The 24,730-nt window shown below is 41.6% G+C and overlaps 1 protein-coding gene across 2 annotated transcripts in view; it reads right to left on the reverse strand.

Annotated features, from left to right (window-relative positions):
* kif26ab (kinesin family member 26Ab) overlaps window positions 1–24,730 on the reverse strand; it is a 59,953-nt gene that overhangs the window by 24,753 nt on the left and 10,470 nt on the right. The window contains exons 3-4 of one of the 2 annotated variants that reach the window (XM_077621030.1): window positions 9,773–10,249; window positions 5,591–5,790 (exon numbers count right to left, since the gene is read on the reverse strand). In XM_077621030.1, the coding sequence (XP_077477156.1) occupies window positions 5,591–5,790; window positions 9,773–10,249 (677 nt within the window). Of the gene's footprint in view, window positions 1–5,590; window positions 6,282–9,772; window positions 10,250–24,730 lie in introns of those variants that run through there. The other variant, XM_077621028.1, reaches the window with a different exon arrangement.

The following is a 24,730-nucleotide window of genomic DNA, read 5'->3' on the forward strand; positions in this document are numbered from 1 at the left end:
CCGCCGGGTTTTTGTGAAAGCTCTTGAAATCATACATAATCTCTCACAACATCGTCCATTATATGTAAACATTCAAAATGTTATTACAGCTTTGCTCAACTAATGCTTATGAATAAAGCCACCATAACGATGGTAAAACACAAAGCTAAAACTATATTAGGGCACATTCATTATCATAAGATTAAAAAAAAAATAACTGCAAGAATCTCATGGAGGCCCTTGGATATTTTTCCAACTGAGTTTTTTAATGCCTTCATGGATTGGAAATGGAGTGGTCCGAGTGGTTTGACCTTTTCTCCCTACATATGGGGCCACACATATTGCATTTTTTATTAACCCAACAAATATTCTGAGACAAACTCAGCTGTGTTACACGACGAGTACAAAAGTTCTCTCATCACTATGTGTGGGAAAAAAAACTATCAGCAGTGCCATGCTTCTTTCACTCTCCCCTCAGGGTTTGGTCTACATGGACCAGGGTTGAACACATAGCCTCACGTCAGCACTTCAGCTCTTTTGTTTGTCAGACATCCACCCTCTGCAGGCTATGTGAGCAGGCCAGACAGACTTACTGACTCAGAGGTTTATCTAGTGCAACAAGGGAGAGGGTCCTCGTGCAAGTCGCACCAAACTCTCCACTTTTGTTCTCACGTTCAGGTTCATGATGACAGCCAGCAGTGATGCCCGTCTAGCTGTCACAATTGCTGCAGAGCATAACACTACCAAACAAAGTTTCCAAAGGAATGACAGTCTAACAGAAACCACATGCACCAACTTACAATCTAAATCTGAATTTCCTATGCCGAAACTAGTCTGTTCTCCCATGACTTTTGGCCATGAAACGAGAAGAGCTGCATTTAGATTTTAAGCAATATAAGGGTAGTTAGTTGGAGGAGTCGTCATTGAGACAAGGCGAGGGTGAATGGATTCCTTCGTATTTAGGGGAGCAGCCGCTTCATAGCCTTCATCGGTGCCACCACATCTGAATGTAGCAATCAGTGTTTTATCCGATGGTAAATAAAGATAAATACAACAGAGCAAACAACCATGTCAAATTCCACCCACGCCATACTTCTGATTGCACCATTTGCTGCCCCAGGAATGTGTGTTTGCCTTCAACAAATTGATGTGAATCATTTCTCATTCGTCAGGTGGTCTGGAAGTAACTGGGTTAACATCACAGTACCAATTCAAGAGAGCAGGCATTTCAGCAGTGTGTTTTCTGCTATGCTATACATTCTGCTCACACTCGTGCCCCACCGGAGGAATCCATCTTGTGGTGGCTTGACAAGACAACCATTACCCTCTACCCTCTAGGGAGCAGGCAGTCCAGCCCTAACTACGCAAAACTGCAAAGTAGAGCGAGAGGAACAGAGCAGATAAAAACATACTACTTTTAAAAGGACAAAAGTGTAGTGTGCAGAAACAAGAATCTAGGGTTAATTGGACCACAAAAATAACAAACATAACACAGCTAAGAAAATTAAATGTTCTGTGACCACAACCTACTACGTGAATCCCAGAGTGCTAAATGAAATATTCTTTATTACAGTTGCATATTTCCATTTCCAGGTGCTTACAATCAAGCCCAGCCTCGCTTTTTTTCCAAAAGGCATCATTTACAAGCACTCTGATCTGTCATGTTATTCTTCCCATGTGCGTCCATACTCACTCGCTGGTCATTTGTGCTCCACATGATCAGCCCCGCCTAGCTTTCAAGAGTCATGATCCCTACTGCCAATCACAGGGAAACCCAACCGAACAACACTGTCCTCATTTATAAATTTTCTTTACATGCAATACATCCAGAAGGCTACCACCATGAGATAAATCAAGGAGGATTTGCAGTTGTTAAGATGCTGGCATGAATGTAATTTCAACTCACTTTAATTATCCCTATTGTCTCCAAGGCCGAACCGCCCATCTTGCAAAACAAAGTCCCAGCAGCGTTTAAAAAAAACACAATCGTCGTAATCTAGGGCTACAAACATTTATGAAGGGGTTGGGGCGCCTTGCATTTTTGGGATCTTTACCCAGTGAGCACATTGGGGTTCCCACCTATAGACTGACACACACACACGGGCCAAATACCCCAATCAAGGGCTCCTGAACTCCCAAAGGACAACATGGGAGTACGGACCAGAAAAAAGTGATCTTCAAATGAGATGTAGCAAACACTATGAGTGACCTCATTCTCGCTTCCCGGCTCTTCTTTACGGTCTATAGATATCTATGACTAAGTAGATTATTTGACCAGAAAAAAAATGTTGGATGAGAAAACTAGTACACCTGCAGAATATAATTTGTAATACATGATGATGATTTGAAACACATTTTTATAAAGAGGAAGAAAAGTTCTATTATCTCTATATTTTTATTCAGAGTTCTAGTCGATGAAAAGATGCTCATTCCTTCATCTGACTAAATTACAGTCTACTGATTTAGAGGCCTTCTCAAATGTCCTGATTTCCACAGGAAAATCAGTAATATTTCATTACTAAAAGCCAACTATGTGTTTCTATGGTTACTCAGACCAGCTCAGAGGGACGCGGCGCAAACACAAAAGCACAAATGTGAATGTGCACAAGAATGACGGCTGAATGCCCCGCTGCCACAATCACGGGAAGATTCCATCGGTACAATCACAGTCATTAGCAAACAACACTCACCTGGTCAACAGCTGCAGGGCGGGGACAATAAAACCACTTCCTCCTGACACTCCCACAAGGTCACATTCCAGCAAACAGATGTCCCAGCCATGCCCCTGCAACACTGATGCCACCGCTGCAGTCTGCACAGCCTGCAACATTTCCATATTGATCCTCTAAATTCACATTGGTTATGATGAACCCGCAGTTCAACATTAGGCGAAAGATAGTAATTTGGTAGAAGGAAGACGATGACCAGTCAGGCCAGAAAGCACTAGAAAAACCTGCGTCAAAGTTGACGTATACTGGAAGTAACTGAATGTGATTACAAAGCCATTCGGAGCAACCAATAAAATATTCTGTCAGACCAGAGAGAGAAATTAGGCGATGAAGAAAAGGAGCTGAAATTGCTGTGTGTTGGTGTATGAAACGTGCCGTTTAAAATAGGGCCCCTCCATCACATATTTCCGATGGATGGATGGGTCTGTAATGGTTTCCACATGATAAAATTGACTGATTCATTGGTTCGCTGTATAGCATCTCACATTAAAAGATTATTAGTATAAAATCACCAAGAGTCCTGCACGCTAACTAAAGCAGACTATGCCCACAGGAGTTGTCTTGAGTAAAAACACGGAGACTTAACAAAATATATTGAAAACTGAGCAGTCTGCTCCTCCCTGTGTCCCTCCCGCAGAGAAATATCGTGGAGCTTATGGTTAATAAACACACCTTCACAATCAGCAGGTGTTAATGGAACGGGAATATGGGAATAGAGGCAAGAGCTTTCTTCACAGTCTCACTCCTGCTGTGAATTCCACCTGGTTTCATTACACCACGTTGTGTCAATATACTAATCATATGCTCTGTCACAAGGCAATCAGAGCTTCCCGTGCTAGTCATAGCAATACAAGGCTCTAAATTCATTAGCCACACAATCCACCTAAACATGCATGCACACACACACACACACCTACAATGATATGCATAACAGCCAGTCAGTGTTTGACCCTTGACCCCCCCCTGTCTCCATGCAACTGTAGAGTCAGTCTAATTGGTCATTACTGACCCTGTGTTTTCTTGGCTTTTAAGCTTCTCGCCAAAATTATTAGGGAATGGATAGACCTTGAAAGAAAGACTTGATTTCTAACAAATATAATTCAGCCAACAAAAGCGCAGTGAGAAAAGGAGAGCAGAATTGTGACAGTTGAGGTTGATGTTTATCACATTCGACACAAACAATTATCTTTTTCTTATGAGGAGGTGAACTTGTATTTACAAAGAAAACACCAACAATGTTCATAGTTTGCATTTCTCTAGAGTACAGAAGCAAGAACAGCCCAACAGAAGCTAATTGTATTCTGATTAAAAATTCATTGCTAATGAAATGTTGTAGGTGAATGTCAAACAAATGTCCAAGGAGCTGGCAACGATTTGGTTATTCAGCTCCACCATCCCAGAGCAGAGGATTTGCACACAAATTCCACTAATTGTATCCTTCCAGAACAAAAAGGAATACTAATTAGATGTGGGTTTTCAATCAAGTCTCAAACCTTAAAGACAGTAATTTCTTTGTGTTCTTTTTTTTTACTTCATCATCGTGAACAAGACTATTTTTAATCAGTTTTTAGGAGGAGGGGGAGATAACGATTATACAACAATATTTTGGCAGCTGGAGACAGCTGCAGAGGTTCAGGAAGCTTCAAATCAACCACAATGCATCTCCAACACCCTTCTCTTTATGCATGGAATGTTGTTCACAGCATCATAACACCTCTCTGGGCCAAGTTAAACACCAGATTCCTGCCAAGCAGACTATCTTTGAGATCAAATGAAAGGTGGAACCTTCCAATGTACTTCCATCTGCACCTCCTCTAACCCACCAGGACCTGCTGCAGCGGAAAAAACAGATTCACCTCACCCCCTTTTTTCCCTTTGCTTAGTCCAAACTGTCTGGCCAGAACTTGCTCTTGATTATAATCTTTCTGTTGTATGATCCAAAGAAAACATGACAAATTATAAATCAGTGTCAGCAATCATGCCTGTGTGATATCTCACTTTTGCCAAGGCCTTTGCTCTAACAAAAAAAGGGAGATTCACTGCAAGTTGGTGGATCTGGAATTCCCCTGCAAATTAAAGGCCTTGGATAATCTCTTCTGAATTCTGCTGGAGAAAAAACTAATCCCCCTATCTGATGTCCCGCAGGCTTTTTGTCACAGTGCCTTCAGTGTATCCCTTTGCTTCTTGTGGTGTAAAACTTCAATACTCCCCATGCATGTTTCTCAGTAGAATTTGCTACAATCAACAGTCATTTTGAGTAAAGCAAAACTCACAGAAGAAAAGCAAGGAATGAATGTTTTAGACCAATCTGCTAGGGATTGTATCAGTAACAACATTGCTTCACTGGAAGCAGGAGGTATTCACCAGAATAGTTCTAACAAAAGATTAGCTTATTAGTATCACTACACAGCCTGTCTGAGCAGCCAAAGATCCAAAAACAATAGGAAGCTAGCAAATCTTTGGAAGTTTTTGCTGTGCAAGAAAAAAATAAAAATAAAGCAGCGGAAATGAAAGATGAAATACCTCCAGACAATGCACAGCTTAGCCTAAACCCCTTCATGAGACTCTCGCTTCAAATTATGTAATTTTGCTACTATTCGTGGGCACTGGTGCCTGGAGACTGAAAATTCATTTTTAATTGTGTGGTAGAGCAGGTCTCACTGCATGCTGTCATTCAACCATGGCCAAGACATTTCCATGGAAGCAGTGCCCCCACACCTCTTCAAGGACGTGGAGTCTGTGAATTTTCACTTCCTCCCACGGCACCTAAGCTTTGCATCTTTGCGTGTCCTCCATGCACATTTTCATTATACAACAGACTAATCTAGTCTGTCAACATAAGAATATTAGCAAGCATTTGGCAGCCTAGAGGAGGTGCTCACCTGATGAAGAAAGAAGCTGCAGCGGAGGAGGGTGTGGTGGAGCTGGTGATAGGGGTAGGGAGGCTCGTTTGCATGGAGCCTCTCAGGCGACTGGGTGTCAAGGTGCTGCTCTTGGTACTGCTGCTGCTGTTGCTGCTGGTCGTGAGCGTAGCTGTGGAAGTTGTGACATCTTTGTCGGCATCCCCCATCAAGCTCTGGGCCTGTTGGCACACTGACATTGAGCAAAGACCACAATCTGCACCTCCTTCCACTCCATTTATTGCCCCCTCTGCTCAGCTCTGCTACAGATGGACGGACAGATGCTGCAGCCAGTGTTGCTTAGCTGGAGTCAGCAGCCTTGACTGCTGAAGAGTGAACAGCAGAAGTGGTGGCACTCATTGATTCCAGCCTCCATATTTAAGTGGTTCTGACCAGTAAGTCTACTGTAATTAGTAATGACCCATGTTATATTTCCAGTTATGGTGACAGCACATTTAATTAACTTGACTAAGCTCTACCTGGTATTGCACTCAGCAGGAATGATTGAAAATTTTAGAAAATTGCCAAGTAGGCCGTGTCCCAGTGATGATGTTGAATTATTTGACTGGTTTAAATGTGATTTGCTGTATGCATGCTGTCCACCTATTGTTTATCTCCAATGTTATTTTAGGACAGGGGTGGCCAAGTCTGGTCCTCAAGAGCCCCTATCCAGTCTGTTTTCCATACCTCCCTCCTCTAGCACACCTGAATCAAATGATCAACTCATCAGCAAACTGTCCAGAAGCTTTATACCAATCCAAATTATTTGATTCAGGTGTGTTGGTGGAGGGAGATATGGAAAACAGACCGGATAAGGGCTCTCGAGGACCGGACTTGGCCACCCTTGTTTTAGGACCTTTGGAGGTCATTTCCAATCTGTTTGGTTTAATTTCAATTGGAAAACCTTGAAGTTGGATCACCAAAGCTCTGAGTGGTGTATGTCAGCATTCCCAGCAGTCTAGAATGCAGTGTAAGATTATGTTTGAAAAAAATACATAAAATTATCTAAAATTTAATATTTGTCTTGAGTTAATGTTTGTATGTGTGTGGAAACTACCAATTAATCCTTTCACTTGTTCAATTTGTAGGACCAAGATCAAAAGAAGCAGACAGTCCCTGTTTATATCATGAGTCAATATTACATTTTGGCATTTACAATGATATATAAACAGTCTTTGCAGCAATCCTGACATACCACTGGTGTGTTGGACATTCTTAAACACTATGATTTAAAAACATAGTTCAGAACTCAATATTCACAACCCAATGTTTGTCTGTTTTCATAAATTGTGTGGCCGTAAACTGTCTGAACCTGTTAGCTTCCAGCTGCGATATTTTTGCTGAGACCCTGACAAGTGAAGGCCATATATCAGAATGTGAAGACAATTTTACTCTGCTAGGAGTGTATATTCACAAGTGACTTGGCTGCGCCCCTGCAAAGTGCTGCCGCTGCTGGTTTTACAAGCATATGGTATGATGTGAAAGCTTAGCTGAATGACCAATTTGGATTTAAAGTGAGGACCAGAAGTGACTGCTCACTGTGGGTTTTCCATTTCACATTCCTTCCTTTGGAACTTGTTAGCGGTGTGCTTTTGGAGGTTGAGTTTTGATATCTTGTGGCTTTGTCATGGACTTGAAGTTGATTATCAAGCTGACAAATGTAAACTTGAGACTACATAAAGAAGGTTTGTCAGCCGTCTACAGCTTATCAAAGCCATACTGGTTAGAATTTGGGCCTGTGCCAGGGAATAGGCCCATTACACTTTGGCATGAAAAGTTGAAGCACTTCACATTCATCTGTGCAGGAAGCGGACCTGTATGGCTCATCAAATCGTTCACAGATTGCCCCTTTTAGATATCAGTTTTAAAAATCATCAGGCCAAAATTCCATAAGCACTCAGGGACAGCTGGTTACAAGTGGAGTGCATCAGAATATTCCCTGTGGTCTTGAGAATGAGGACTTAAGCCCCTCAGCCAAGCTGCTCACTGCAGCCTTGGACCCAGAATGGCTCCTGATTCCTAGTGAAAATTCCAATCTATCCCCCCGTCAGGTAATTAGGCTGTGTCAGTGAAGCTTTTCGAACAGTCGGTAATGAGCTGGGTTTTCACCCTTTAACCCGTGTCCAATGTCGCTTCTTTTGAGTTTTGCCAATGAATAGCAAGGACATTGCCCTAAGAGGGAGACAAATTTGGGGGGATTTGACATAATGGAAAAGGAAAGGCGTGCCAAAGAGTGGCCAGAAGTAAGCGAAAAGCCGAAGACTTCTGGGGAGAAAAGTGTAAAGTAAGCAGGGCTTGCTCGTGTCCTTTCAGCAATGCGCCAGTAGTCTTCTATGACCTTAGATCTCGCTGGTTAGCAGACGATCAGTGGCCAAGTGAAAGAGGTCCACTTAATCTGGACCGTCACGCTCCGTTGATTTCTGTGGCTAATGGAAACGAATGGAGTGCAGGTGAGACTCCGAAATACCGATGAGAAAAGTGGGGGAAAGGGGGAAAGTAGAACAGGCCTCCTTTTCTCGAGTGACAGAAAATCATTCAGCGAAAAACAAAAAAGGTGATTGTACAAATATTTCTTCAGTCATTATACCTGGTAATATAATCCTTTTGAATCAATTATCCGTAGTTTGTGGTTCACTGGCAGGCAATGCAATCTTTACTTTAATAGTAGTAGAAGCAGTCAGAAATACTCTTAGAATTACAGATAGATTGCAGGGACACCGAGCAACCAGTAGGCCAACGACAGAATGAGCAAATAATCCTTTCTTGCTTGAGTGGGAAGGCTGGAATCATTAAAGGACTTATATTTATGAATCATCTCATCTACTTTTTATAATTTGACGCCATTTTTTGAGACTTTGTATTAGGTTTTAAGAGACTATGATCTTCTTAGCTTGAAAATAACAATGCTGGATATTAATTGAAAGGAGCCCGCCCACTTCTTAGGAATCTGACAATTTAATGGGCACCCAGATAGTTTCAATTCCCAGGACCATAAGAATTATTCCAAATATAAGAGGGTTCTTTCCCAAAAGGGAACGGCAACAGATCAGAGGGGCATGAAAATGGGCTCAGTGTGGGACTGCTCTGGCCTCCCCTGGCTCACACGCAAGGATTTCTGTGCACACACAGATAGACTTCGTCGTCTGGACAACACTGCATGCTCTCCTCACCAAAGGAGCCAAATGGGAACCGTGAATTGAAGCTTTTGCCTTCAGGCGGAGTGGACCATGAGAACTGCTGTGGCTTTTTGTCATTCTGAAAGATCTGGTTTTAATGAACGCCAGATACTATAACAAAGAAGAGCTATTTTTTCACTGTTTTCTAGTCGATTTTTGAAAACCCTGTATCAAATCACTAGCTATGAGAAGCACATGATGGTGTAAAATGCAGCATACGTTTCCCACTAATTATTTGACAATACCTTTCAATTCATGTTATAGATATTATTAAAAGTTAATGTTATTATCTGATTAACTAGCAAACCGAGAAGGACTGAAACATATTGGAAAGACACATAATGATCAAGACCCATTACGGTTATAGCCCATCAGATCCGCTGCGTCTCAAAATAGCCACAATAGTTGAACATTAAAAACAAACAGAGCAACTACCACCATAGTTAAGCTATACCTTTCTACAGAAAAATAGTGAAGCACGAGGGCCCCCTTGACACAAGAGAGCAAACCTCCCGACATTGAATACACATCGGGAACTTAATCAGCATAATGGGAAAATTATGATAACACTGTGAGGGAAACATTTAAAATGGCCTAGGGGGAAGTCATGAGACTAGCATTGTAATAACTTTTGACTTGAAATTACGGAGATACTTTATTGAGTATTGTGTACACATCCCCAACCCGCAGACTTATTTGTGGTCCCATGAGGGAAAGCCCCCTGTTAACTCACTATTTGATCTTTTTTTAACGTGAAAAAATTGCTGAAGTATTCCCATAATGATGCTTCACACTCTATTTATGATGAGCTTATGGCCCAAAAGCACACAGGAACTCTTAAGTAGTAAGACTTCATTAAGAGGTAATGATGTTAACGTTTTCGCCCACTCGTGAATTAAAGCTTGCCTTATTATCACGCTACTTTCAGATGAAAGATCATGGTAGAATCAAAAGGTGAGTGTTGTGTAATTAAAAAAAAATTACATACCGGTTTAAGATGGGGGAGAAGGTTGTTTACCCTGGAAATGCTCCAAACGCCTTCGAGGTATTGCTGTGTCTGGATGGTGACGGCGCTTAAAGATCCAGTGTGCTGCCCACCTGCCACTGTCACCTGGACACTGGTCTTGGAACCCGATGGAATTGGGGGGCTCTGGGGCCAGCATAGTCGCCTAGGCTGTTCCCCCATGGGCAGGATTGATTGAGAGGCAGCTTGGCCCTTCGACAGATGCTTTGAATGGATGTTAGAGGGTGAACCAGAAAATTTGGAGGGGCGCGGTAAAAAGGAAGAGGCAGGCAAGGCAGGCATGTCGGGGGCGAGGGTGAGTGCAGGAGCATGGATTGTCTGCAGAGCCTCTTGCTTCAGCTGGTGGAGAGGCGTGAAGCACACCTGGCAGCAAGTGACAGCATTTTCCTTACTCCCAAATGTGTGGAGCTGCTCAAACAGAAAGGCTGCATAGCCTGTGTCCTGTCAAATGAAGAAAACACAAAATAGCTGTAATTCCTTGAACAACATTTTCATGCATGAACATGTTGTTCATGTTGTCTGAGAATGTTAGTGGTTTGCTTGCATTCCGTTACAATGTTTACCATGTTTGTTCGGAGTGGATTGTTTAGTCTGTACACAACCAGAATGTTGATCAGGCATGGGCTCATTTCATTGTGCATTCTGGGGTGCCACTGAAGGCAAAAACATTCCAAACCATAAAAAAATGACAAAATAAGAAGCGAGTGAATTAGTAGAAACTCCTGGAGAGAGATCTCATTAAAAGTGAGATATTTTTATGTATTTTGTATTATGTTTGAAAGTTTGAGTGGCCCATCTTTCTGCGGAGTCCAGTCAAGTTGTGTCCTTTTATTTCAGCAGCAAAAGGGTTCCCTAGGGTGTTACACTCTGCATGGGAGGAATGCTGATGGAAAACAACAGCTGAACTAAATCTGGCACCCAAAGCTATATAATTTACATATGATAAGTGTCTCTGCATGAAAACAAATGAGAAGCCAGCAAATGTCAAAATAAGCACCTCCTCAAGCAACTATTCAAATTCTATGAGGAACAAGAACATACGTTTTAATACAAAGAGGCACAAATACTACAGCAGGCACGCACATAGACACTCACATTCAGTCTCTTAAGAGGCATAAAGGGCCACCGGACTCTGGCCCAGTGGAGTCATGGCCTAAGACAGAAGCCCCACAGCACAAACATAAATGTTTATGAGGCCTTTGCTCTGTGGACCCTCAGAGGTGATGAGGAGTGAGGGGGAAACAATAATCCGGTGCCCTAATGCAATGACAGTTAATACATCTAAACCAGTAGACACCTAATACATAGGAACCAAAAGGCACAATGATGTGATTCACAAAATCCACCTGTTTTCGGTCACTCTCAGAAATTCAATTTACGGTAATCAACTCAACATACAGGTTATGTTCACAGCAGTGTTATTACTTTCACTATTTAATTTACAGTTTTGTTGTTCAAAATATGCCTCTGGCTTGTAGAGGCTTAACAAACTATGCTCTTCAATTGGAAGGCAAAAGGTACAATAAATTATATCTAACAAGTTGAGTGTTGACCCCCCCAAAGGACAAGCTGAAAGTGTAGTATAGTAGTAGTAGATTTGCACAGGAGAAACAAGGGGCATTACTGCTGATGCTAAAAGCTCTAGCAATACTAAAATACTAATGGTAGTTTCTGTTATGATTTTCAACAGATAAATACATTAATTCATCTGCTTGAATGGGTCTTGGAAAATTCGGTACTGGGAAATTTGGGACTAAAGAATACAAAGAAACACCACTGGACACACCCTCGCTGAATGAGTAAACCTATGTTGGCGTACAATACCCGTGCAAATCTCCACTGGCGCAAAAATAAATTTCGGTTGTGTTACACCGGATTGCATGAGTCCACAAATATGTCTCAAAAGGGTTGGATCAAGCGAAAATGCTCGCTTATATGTACATGCATTTTCTGCTATATATCCACCATCAACAAAAAGTGAATTTGTGAAAAAAGAAAAAACCTCAGGACGATCTTTCCTTTCACTACTGAACATTGCTTCCCAGGCAGGAAATTGAAGGTATGTCAAAACAGGTTACCTCTGTCCATCCATTCACACTCACCCTTTACCCTTCAGCAAACCCCTTACCCACCTCAGGGCACCAGTAGATGGAGCAAATCAATCCCCAGCCGCCCCGCATGCATTGTTAAGTGTTGATTTAGGAGCGCTAATAAAAAACACACAAAGCTAAGCCCATCTGCCATTCAGTGAAGGTTTTTTTGGGAAGGTTAGTGAGCGGGCTTCTCCTCTTTAAATGTCTGCAAGCTTTATGCTTAGCCGAGTGCACAGAGGGTCATGGCCACAATGATGTGAGAATGATAAAAGTGAAGGACACACTGTCTATGTGCATAACTATTACAGTCGATGAGGTACACCGTTTTTGCACATGACACTATAAAAAAAATGCTCCACCGCAAAGCTGTTTTCTAACTATCATCTATGAGATGTATGTGTACAGCATGTACTGGCCGGTGCAAGTGGGTATAAAGCACCGTTGGAGAGGAACGGCGCACAACACACCAACATAATCCAAGCGTTCACTGCATTCCTGTTGGTGAGGAGGCAGGTCTCCAGTCAGGCTCAGTAGCACGGGTGTGGATACGAGGACAGATCAAGGAAATGCAGAGGAAGTAGGTAGGTCAGGGTTGTGGCTCTTTGCCTGGAGGCTTGTGGGTGGTTCTGTCGGTTTACCGCCTGTCAGCGCTGATCTTTATTAAACTCTAGGGACAAATGTAGTCTGATGCCGTGGCCTTATTATGGAAAAGAGGTTGGTTGAGCGCTATGGGCCTGAGGCAGACCTTCCTATGTGAAATAAGGCCTGCACATCCCTTGGAGACCGAAGTTTGTCACTCTATATGATGAAAACCAGGACAAGGCATCTAACTGGATGTGTCAATACAGGGTTGATGCAGTGTCATTATACACACATCATTCCCTGTGGCTGATGGGAACAAACGTAGCCTTTTGCAAATGATTTGATAATTCGGGCATACACCTTTTTCTAAAATCATTTATGACCACCAATGTATACAGCTTTTATAAAACCAGAAAAACAAGATTCCTTTAAAATGTAGAGTTAAATGTTGGACTGGTGTGGAGTCGATTTAAATCGCCAAAAGGTCAAGGCGATTTTGAATGCACGAGTTCCCTCGCTCAATAAAAGGCACGCTTCATTGAGGATAAAACCACTGTGTGAGAAAATGTTACAGCCATCAGTGCCCTCAGTGGGAGGAAATGAGATGAAAACCATTGTGAATCCATAATAACAAAAAAGTAACTAAAACATCACACCCTGCGGATATTTGTGCAGCCTTGCCCTGTGGGTGATTCATTTTGTGAGTACATTAAACACTTAGGAACGAATAAGTCCCCAACTTATTTGGCTCCTTTTTAACATTAGTCTGATTCATTAAAACTCCAGCAAAGTACATTGAAACAGAGTCCAGTTTTAATTATTTAAAAAAAATATTTTACATTTTATTGTTTATTCCATTACATTTGATTTAAAAAATATATATATTACGACCAAGACTGTCCTCGTCAAAATTGATATTCACACCACTAATATGCAATACTAAATGGCTATATTTGTACCTCCAATGCCTGAATGAACAAATGAAAAATCAAGACCACACAGTGCTCCGATCTCTGTTTTGGTCTTCTATGGCTGCCTAAAAGGTCAAGACTTAGCCATCTTTGTTTACACGGCCAAAGACTTTGTTGACCCTCACCACACACAGTCCATAATACTCAAAAGGAAGTGAGCCCAAATAACCTTGCACGAGCTCACGAGCTCAGTCTAGCTCCTTGGTTGATGGGGATTCCCACAGGTAGCTGGGCTCCCACTGGCAGCCAAGTCCCACCTGCTGGCCTTGCCCCAGGTGGGTGCAGAGCATTAGGGCAGATTACAACCCCAGGATAAAAGAAACATATCCAGCAGTCTAATCCCTCTCTACTCCCACCCCTTTGCCCTTCGTCAACTCTAACCCCCTCTCAGACCTTCTCTCTCCAAAACACATGACTCCGTTCGGATCCCCTCAAGGAAAGCACTGGTCTGGAAGCCCTGCAAGCACTGACTCTGATTAGATATCAGGTAAAGCTTTTAGTGGCACAGCAATTCTGCAGGATACACACCATTAAGTTTAACCACTGCCTGCTCGGAGGCATGCAACACAATGACTCAGGATGTCACACCAGTGTGCTACTCTGCCAAATGCAGCAACGCCTTCAATGGAACACAAAGCTGGACGGCTCTGCAAATCACTTCAAACACATGTTGACGTCTAAGTTATAACTTTAGAAGATTACACAAACATGTAATTAATCCTTTCTGGGACATTGGTCACTACAGACGATAGCTATTCAAGAAAATGAAATTAAAATGAATGAAAACAGAAATACACATTGTTTACAGCCACACTAAATATTTTTTTTAATCATGGCATTTAACCCATTGCATGTCACGAATAGCAATGGAAGTCCAAATCGTTTAAATTGACAAGACTAGCTGTGGAGGTATATATTTATTTATCGGCTATATTTATTTTTTATGGATATGACTGCAGAACAAGTTCTGTATAACTTGTAAAAACAAACTAAAGAGTCACCCAAACAGAAGCAACTCACCAAAACAAGCATAGCATAAAACAGACAGCTTACCACTTACAGCATAAACAGGAACATTACAGCAACCAAACCTTTATGAGACATGACAGGAATCAGGTTGTTTGAAGAAGAGCACAAGATGCCTGCGTGAGTATTCCCTTAAATGAGCACCCGCATCTGAGCGCTTCAGGCATCTGTTGCCTGATGAGGAGCTTACGGAGACAGATGTCAGACTGTCTACTCTGCGTGATTTAGACCTCTCCAACCTTTGACCATCAAGGAACTGCTGATTTAAAATCTAAATTGGCCATACCCTTTGGTGACATTTTCAACATATGACACAACCACCTGTCTAAAATATCACAGAGGCACATTTTTTTATGGACAAAATAATGGCCTGGTTCTGAAGTATCTGGAGTAATGAGGCCTTTTAGGAGTATGCATAAAAAATAAACCTCTCACTTGTGTTGGTAAACAATGATCGAGTTAGACTGCGACTATCAAGAATAATATGTCCATGTGGCTAGCACATCCATCAGCACAGCGGTACTTGGAGCTGCCCTTACAGTAAAACTGTTGTTACATAAAAATTTGACAGGACAAAGCTTTAGTGCATGTGAGTTTGTTGTCTCCCCGTGTGACTGTCTTTCGACGCCATCCATCACTCGAGGCTTTCGCCACTTGGCCAGTTAATTACGCTTTCCTGTTCACTCACGCACATAAAGAAAACAAGCCCCTTCCACACTGTTTGGACAGACTTCCATTCTCCCTCACTACCCCTTGTCGACCTCTTACGCTGCCCTCGGCAGGGCTAAAGCAGGATTTACTGTCTCTTTCATCGACTTTATAAAGGGTAATGGTACTGGGAGGACTCGCCACTTCAATGACATCTGCTTAAGCGTGCAACTTAGTGATAAAGAACGAAATACCCCAACAAAACCAGACGGTTTTGCAATGGTAAAAAGAAGGAAAACATTTCAATTGACTATGCCGTTCTCACACAGTTGATTGTGTTCATGTCTTTTTCGGCAAAAAAACAAGCGCCTCTAATTGGAATGACTGCTTTTTGCCTCTGAAGCATCTCACTCTAGGTTATTTGGAGCGGTGGAAACAAATCAAAATGGGAAAGTAATGAAAGATTCAACAGGCAAGCTGCAGAGAGACACTGGATGCTGCTGTAAAATGCAGGTGAAAGTGGGCACAGGCGGGAAGAAAGGTCTGCAGAGGTGGGGGGCACTGCTCAAAAGCCTGCATTATCTTACAACTAGGGTTAATTATCTTTCTCGCGTTAATAATGAAATACACCTCATTTTCCAAGCATTTGGAAAGTCTTTTGAGGCAGCTTCGAAAGAAAACATTCTGTATTTTAAACCAATGGCTGGAGGTTGTTGAAAGGCCTATTTGAATTCAAGAGCCCTCTTTTAAACACTTACCGCAAAGTACAGAAACCAGACTCAAGACATTATTCCAAGCCAGTGCTTGAAGCAACCCTCCAGTGACGACAGCCACCTGCCTCTTCTCTATCTTAACTGTCAAATAAGAGAGCTAGAGAGGGAGAGAAAATTTGTTTTGAAAGGGGGGGCTGTTCTGACTCGGAGAGCGAACACTCCCACTTTTCTACATCGTATTTAGAGAGAAAACAAACTGCTACTAACGCAATGAATCCCCGGTGAAGCTTACTTAGGCCAAACAGAGGAGTGACATGCAAAGCCAACCCACACATAAAGAACGTGTGCATGTGATTAATCATTTCAGAATGATGCAAGAAGACTGACTCATGCTCATCCATTCATTTTCAAAATAGCTTATCCCTGTCAGGTTTAAGGAACTTACTCTTGCTAGAGTATTTATTCATTCATTCATTTTTGACACAGCTTAACCTTGACAGGGTCGCGAGGTGCTGGAGGGTATCCCAGCAGATCTCAGGCGGAAAGCAAATTACACCCTAAACTGGTTGCCAGTCAGTCATAGGGCACACACAGAGACAGACACCCATTTGCATCCACAAACACACCACCACTGAGTGAGAATCAATCCCATACTCCCTGCAGCAAAGTCAGCCAAATGAACCACTACACCATCTGGTGGCTCTCAAAGATTTATTGAAGTGTTTTTAGACAGCAAGAAAATATAAACAATCTAACTGTTTTATATAATTTTAGATTTGAAGCTGCTCACAAACGTACATGTACACAATGCAGACCTAAAGGAAGTACAGAATTCCAACAAAGTCCCTACCCTCCAGTGGAAACGCACCATATTTAGCCATGTAGGAGAGTGATCTTGTTTGTTTGTTTTGTTGGTGTTGTCAAATATGAGTCCACGTTTCTTCCTAAAAATGGAAGAATATTTTATTCAAGTGTATTGGAGAAGGGAAATATGCAAAACAGACTGGATAGGTGCCCTCGAAAACCAGAATTGGTGACCCGTGATTTACAGTATTTAACACATTGGCTGACATTTTGACTTGGAGACCTGGCTTTGATTCTCACAATCTGTCTTGAATTATCACCAACATCGTATATGCCAGATCACAAAGGTTGAATAAAATTCTGTAAGAAAAAATGTAATTAAGTCAAGAAGTTAAGAATAAACATCGGCCTCACAGCTCTGAGGTCCTGGGTTCAAATCCAGGTCGGTTCACCTGTGTGGAGTTTGCATGCATGTTCTCTCTGTGGCTGCGTGGGTTTTCTCTGGGTACTCTGGTTTCCTCCCACATTCCAAAAACATGCATGGTAGGCTAATTGGACACTCCAAGTTGCCCCTAGGTATAGTTGTGAGTGTGTATGGTTGTCCATCTCCTTGTGCCCTGCGATCGGCTGGCCACCAATTCAGTGCATCCCCCGCCTTTGGGATAGGCTCCAGCACCCCCCCCCCCCCCCCCGCGTGACCCTAGTTAGGATAAAGCGGTTCAGATAATGAGAGTTCAGAATAAAAGAAAGAGGAAAGCAATTTGGTAAAATGAATGACTGGATTTTGCAATGCAGACACTAAATAGCTAGGATAGAACTGAAAAAAAAGGTTTACTTGCTACATTTTATGCCAACGTGAGGTGTGTAGTAGGTATCCAGCGAGCATTATCTCATAATGTAACATGTTTTGTGTCAAAGCTTCTGCCTGTATGCAAGGACAATAGAAAAGCGCAGTTGCGAATGGAAAATTCAATCTGGTGCAACAGCCAACCACTGGGGGTAGAGCGACTATAAATTTAAATTGAAAGATGTGTAAATCTGAGATTACTATGTCATTGATTTCTCAGTGGGCGCAGTTTTTACTAATAATACAATCTAGCCTTTAGTCCAAGACTTTCAGCCAAGAGGCTAATCGGAAACTGTTGTCCGTTTATAAAAATGACATACCGGTGAGAATAGAAGAGATAGAAAAGAACACAAAAAGATAAGCGCTAACCAGCTCTTATTTCTTGCTAATTGAGATGTCTAGACACATTCAGTTGAAACTCGGGAGATAAGAAAGTGGGCGGGCAGAACTATGATGGTTCAGAATAGTGTGCACTAATCCACTTAGCAAATAAAAAATTTAATTCAGTATCTGGGAAAATGCATGGCTTATCAATCATTTTCCAGATGCACATTTTCCCATTTAGTTCAATAACAAAAAAATAGAATTATGCCAACACATTTCTATTATAAATGTTTCACCAATGTTTCCGAATCATTTTTGATTTTTAAAATGCAGCAGATGCAGATAAATTAATAAAAATAAAAAAAATAAAAAGACTGATGGAGTTACTGCCAGATGTGTCTTTCTTACTTTAGTAACATTAAGGCAACAGTAATGGAAATTAATGTAATGTAAAGTAAATTGCACTTGGAAAAGGAGAAAAGGGCTTAAAATCAACTCACACCAAAGGGTCAAGATTTTTCAAATACAGTAATTGTGATTGTGAGGTCCTGATTAACTGACATTTTTATGAATGGATGATCAGTAATTTATCAAAAAGGGATTATATTTTTTGTACACCTCTGTAGGGTTGTGTATTTAAGAAGATATGTTACAGAGCTTTGACATGATGCGAGATACACTCACACACTACATTTTGGGTGTGTGCAGACACAAACACATTTTTATGTAAAGCAAGTTTAGAAATGCAGAGGCATGCTTCAGTCCGTGCTTTTTGCCTGATTGTTGAACCGAGAGGTCAAAGGGTAACTAATTGTGCAACTCATGGAGGTCAGCAGCAGATTGGCCTTCTGCCAGAACACTGGAGCACCACGTGAAGGTTTGCCAGGAAATGACAAATGAACCAGCTCCTTGCTGTTGATGACTACTCTATATGGCACACAGCATATCTTAAGTGTTTGTCCTGAAGTTGACATTTACATGTTTGAGATTTTTTTCTTCTTCACATAGACCTCGTATTGCCTCTAGTAGTCCTGTGCATGCAGATACTTGCGAAAGCACAAAAAATCTGTCCAATGGAACAATAGCATTCTTGTGAGAGCATCTTTTTAGAGTCTTCATAAAAAAGCTAAAGTAGTTCTTGGAGTTCCACAGCTCTAAAATTAACAGAGTAAATCATGGCTCAAGGCAGAATAGGGGATGGTAATCATTTTTAACCAGTCAATAATTAGCCATCTCCCTAATGAGCTATTTGTGCAGCCTGTGCTTTTTCATCTAGCCACATCACAGCTGACATTTGGTCTCTTACCTGCTCTGCAATCAACAGTTCCAGCCTCCCTGTGCTAAAAAATAGCAGGCTTTAAGTCTGGAATGTGAAGACAATTGTATAATTATAAAAAGCACATGAAAAATAATTCTGAAAGATGAGGATACGTGTTTTGGGGTCTAAAGATCTTATAGAGAAAAGAAGTCTCATTTTAATGAAAATCAAATTTCTAAAAGAATTTGCTTTACGAAATAAACAGAGACCAGGTGGAACATCTCCCTCATTCTGCTGCCAGCAGCTGCTTTAATGTTTTGGGAGATAAAAATGACCCAGACCTTTTCCAACAGTTGTGAAAAGACCATCCTTCATGGTGCTTTTAGAAAGTGATAAAAATAACACAGTGGTTCCAGGTTACACCCTGAACCTGCTCATTTTTTCCTGACCTGGAGGGTCATTGTCAGGCAGAACCTAAAGTCAAGCCAACAACTCATCAAGGGCAGCACCTTTCTAGCCTCCATTTTTGCCCCTGACTTTTCCTGTTTTGACAGGAAACAGACAATGATAACACCAGCACACAAACAAGCAGCAATTGCCGACAACCTGCTGCATGTGAAATGTATTTTCTTTAAAAGGCCTGACGTCCAGACACATTGAAAATGACTTAGATGACCGAACAATCTTAATTTAGATCAGCAACAACAAAGTTGCCGCCTGATGGTGTAGGAGTTCACTCGCCTGACTTCAGTGCACGCAGGCGCAGGCTCAATTCACGCTAGTGGCAGTATGATTGTGAGTGTGAATGGTTGTTTGTCTCTCTCTGTGCACTATGGCTGACTCATGACCAGTCTAGGGTGTAGTCTGATTTTTGCCCGAGGTCAGACAGGATTGGCCCCCCTAACCCGTACGAATGTGCGGTACGGAACATAAATGAACAAACAAAGTTACAAAAATGACATTTCTGACATTTCTGAAAATCCGTCCTTTTTCATGTAACCACACACAACTGTTTGAAACATCACAGAGGTTGAATAGCATAGCTGCCTACTGAGATGTAAATCTCCCAAAATTTAAATTAATCTAAAATAGACATGTCATTTTAACTTTTGAAAGTATAGTTGGACTGTTATGAGAAAGAAATGTTTTATTTTGTTTATTTGTTTCAATTTATATCTAAACAGACCTCATTTTGTAATGAGGTTAAACCTAAAACTGAATGAGTATATATCAGTGAGATATGTTTAAGCAAAAAAAATCTACAATTCAAGAATCTTATATTGCTTTCCCTCATTTTTAAACCATAATGAAAACACTCTTGAAACAATACCTACCTCATTTATACTTTTTTCATTGTAGCGTTAAAATAAAAAACCAACAGATCAAGAGACAAACAAAATCTCCTTGGTAGAGGTAATTAACTAATATGGACGCAAAGCCACTATGACACACAAGGGACCAGAAATGGACTGTCAAACGATGCCAAGCTTAATGGCTTAATCTTGTGCCAGTCAAACACAGTGACGCACAAAGAATGGCAATAAAAACAGGCCACCAAAGTAACGGACACATGAAAGCTGGTGGCGTCGCCCCAAAAAGCCAAACATGCAGTGAGCGGTGCTGACATGAGCCGCAGAGCAATGTCACTGTCCTGCAGCAAAAGGAAGGGGCCCGGCCTTTGAAGGCCAAGGGAGGTGGGGATGTTGACAGTCTTCTGTCCGAAGCACTTTTTGGAATTTGGCCCTTTTATCTAGGCAGGAAGCACACTGTAGTGAGACACAACAAGGATGGAGTAACAGGGCTATTAGAGATGCTTTGTTGATGGCCAGAGCACCTCAAACGAACAAACCACTTTGATTGGCCCCTCTACCCTCCCCCCAATTGCCTTTGTTTATGAGCTAATTAAGCATTGTGTAGGGACTGCGGGAGACTCGAGGCCTCTATCCACTATTGTAGCACCATGACTTTCAATGGTTACGGTAGGACTTTTACAGCACCTTTTAACGGCTACCAAGATCTAGCACGGAATCACTGTCCAAATTGACTCTATCTGGTTGAAAGCCTGATTGTGTGCGGGGAAATACTGTGGTCCAGAAGGTCAAATCCAGGTCAAACACAGTTTCTGGTGTCCATTTCTGGGGGAGTTCAAGTGTGCCCTGCATTCACCTCACCAATGGACTCACAAAGAGACCAAGACATAAATGCCCAGCGTGGGAGCAGATGAGCTGAGGGCAGCGGATGGTCAAAAGGAGGGGGCGAGGTTTCACTAGACATATGGCAATGACCGTGTGAAAGCAGTGGACACTGTGGAATGCTCACAAAGGAAGGACAATTTCAGACAAAAATGACTCTTTGTTCAATCATGCATTTTTTCCCCCAAACTCATGAGGTTCAGGCCAAAGCTTGGAGGTTTGTTGTGGGACTTTCCTTGGAGACTGACCCATGGATTCAAAGTCACACTAAAGTGCAACTCGTAAAATACTGCGTGGAAATAAAACCGAACATTCAACGTTGTCCACGTAATATACTTTTCCACCCTGCTGCTGTCTGAACTTGGAGTGAGAATATCCTTTTGCAACATTGACCTTTTAATCTTTGTCTTTTAGAAAGACGAGCCAATATCACTGTGCAACCAAAATTTGGGTATTTACCAAGGACACATCCACAGGTGCTTACTTGCACTTTCCTCTGCTTCTGTATGCTTTGCTTGAGGGGAGCATTTTCCTGTTGCTAAGACAAGATCCTAGGCATGGATAGGCACTATATTGTGTGATTTGGAGCAGAAAACAACTCACTTATTTTGATGTTTCCCACTTGAGCATCTGTAATAAACCAGTGCCAAATATCTGAGAGCAAACTTCACCAAGGTAAAGGTTTGTGTTTTCATGTGGAAAATGACTTGGAGCCTTTCCCAAACTGTCTTGTGGTTCTGATTTGTTGGACTCAAATGTGGGCTACAGACTTCCTAAGTGTAGTTTGCATATTCTCCTCTCGCTTGTTGGGGTTTTCTCAGCTCTCCCACATTGCAAATTCAAGCATGGTGGCTTCATGGAAGTCTACATTTTCTTCATTTGTCAATGTCAATGGATCTTTGACCATATTCTGATCATTTAAATAGTTATGGTGTACACATGCACAAATCCAGAACGTTTTGCTGGTTCTCACGCTCATTGGACATCTCTCATTTTGGGGTCTGTGCTGTAAAATACAAGTTCCCACAACAGATGCTTTTATAGGCAAGGTTGTGGTAATAGTGTGCCACAAACGCCGAGGATGCAGCAGCAGATTGAGGCTCATAAACAGAGAGGTTTAAGTTTAAGTGCCTGACACACACGAAGGAGATAAAGTGGCCCGAAGCTCTCCGGTAGCGGAGAGTGACATCATAAAATAGAGCTGCAGCAACAAGATGGGAAACATAAAGGATAGATATATAAATGGGAGTCAGTTCATGGAAGGTTTATTGTGCGAGCTTCCGCCGGGAGTGACGCCCATCCTAAGGTGGTATCAATTCTCAAGAATCGTCAACCGTTTAATGTAAATACAAATATCATCTGTTTGTCCACATTCACTCAAACAGCCAAACTGTGTAAAGTTTTCTGTTTTAGACACTCCCACCGAATTTGTATAGATTCAGAACAGCCCCACACACAAAAAAATAATAATAAACCCATACTTAAATGGTGTCTCAAGGTACAATGCTAAAAGCCCATGTTCCAGCTATTTTTTCTAACTCTTTGGTGGAAAATGGTTATGAAAATCTATACCAATGCGGGTGACCTTTTCTGAAATGTATGTTTGGAGAAATTCTGTTTTGTTTTAGTTTTTTTGTTTTTTTACTGTTATTGTGTTGAAAGTACCGCTATGCTATTTCCTCTCAAATGTCAGCATGCAAATTGCAAAGCAATTGAAATCGAATCGCTCAAGTAGTGAAACAAGAACAGTGGAGCAAATTTTCTCTTTGCGTTCCATCTAGAGGACACACAAGCTTGCAAACAAGGGATTTATGAATATATTTCCCTCTCCCAAAGAGGTTCAATAGTCTTCGTTTGGGATACCTCTAATTTGTTGTGATTTAAAATGATATCCCTTAAGAAGTCTTATCAATGGTAGTAAACAATTTGAATTACCATTTTGACAATCTTCTCCCTATATGATTTAAAATACCTCCCTGGAACCAGACCAGACCTAAATCTCTATAATTCATTAGGTTTTTATGGCATGTATGAAAGCCAAGTCTTCTCGAAGATATTTATATAAATGAGTCACTTTAAACAGTGCACACAATTTCTAATGTCAATTTCGCCTTGAAGTTCAGACCACTAGGGTATCACAGCACAAGTGATTCACATTCTCCATTAAGTAGACCCCCGTGAGCTCTGTGTGGTGGGATGAGGATATAACATTGACTGCAATAATGCAATCATAAATTGGTAGGCAGTTAAGTTGAGAAAGATAGATGGCATTTGAACCTGAATACAAAAGATGATGAGAGAAGGCGCTTCGTCTCTTTCCCTTTCCTCTGGTATTTACACGCACGTTCGCACGCCATCAATACATACACTCATCTTCGCTCAGGAGATGGACGCTCAAGCATGAAATGAACATGGAGCGGCATGAACTTTGACTGGCATTTTTGCACAGCAGCAAGATTTACGGAGGCCTATTTAGTTAGCTGAATGAACTCCTAAATGAGGAATATACTAATTTAGCTAGAAAATACAATAAACCTACTTAAGTCAAACACCTACTGTACATCATGACTCTAACACACAAAGGCGGACTAGCCTTACCTCAATTAACCGCACATGCTATTGGGGATGATTAAAAACTGACATCATTAGGTTGGAGATTAGGTTGAGTTTTGGAGCTCAGTCAACTAGAAGAAGGAGGCCCCTGGTACAGATGCAGACATGCCAACTCATGCACCCTTAGAATACTGAGTGATCCTAGGGGTGTGTTGGTGGCCAGATACATCCTGCTGTCAATATTGTGAAAAGGCTACTATTGAAAATGTTTTGTTAAACTGTCCGTGGGTGAGGAACTGATAAATAAATGTATGTTATCTGTTACGGGGGTCGTTCGGGGAATCATATTTCTGTTTCTTTCTCCTCAAAAGCTTATTTTTTATTTCAATACAGTTTTTTTGTTGGCAGGATAATTCAAAACCAATTTCCACAAACCTTTTATGCAGCATTGTTGAAAAGGCACAAAAAGGGCCGATTGTGGTGTGGACCAGAACCAGATTTTTTTTAACTTATTTTTAACATTGCAAATACAAGCAATTATTATCTAAATATTGCACGAGTACTCAATTATATAATGATTCATCTTCTGAACCGCTTATCCTCATAAGGGCCGCGGGGGGCTGCTATCCCAGCTAACTAGACACCAGGCTGGGGACACCCTGAATCGGTGGCCAGCCAATCACAGGGCACAAGTAGACGGACAACCACTCACGCTCACACTCATACCTATGGGCAATTTATAGTGTTCAACCAGACTAGCATGCATATTTTGGGGGATGTGTGAGGAAACAAGAGTATTAGGAGAAAAGCCACAAAAGCCTCGGAAGAACATGCAAACTCCACACAGTGAAGACCAATCTGGGATCAATACCACTGGGCTGCCCTCAATTTATATTATGCAGAACAATGTT

This window comes from Stigmatopora argus, chromosome 15 (assembly GCF_051989625.1).
Source record: "Stigmatopora argus isolate UIUO_Sarg chromosome 15, RoL_Sarg_1.0, whole genome shotgun sequence".
In the NCBI taxonomy this organism is placed as follows: Eukaryota; Metazoa; Chordata; class Actinopteri; order Syngnathiformes; family Syngnathidae; genus Stigmatopora; species Stigmatopora argus.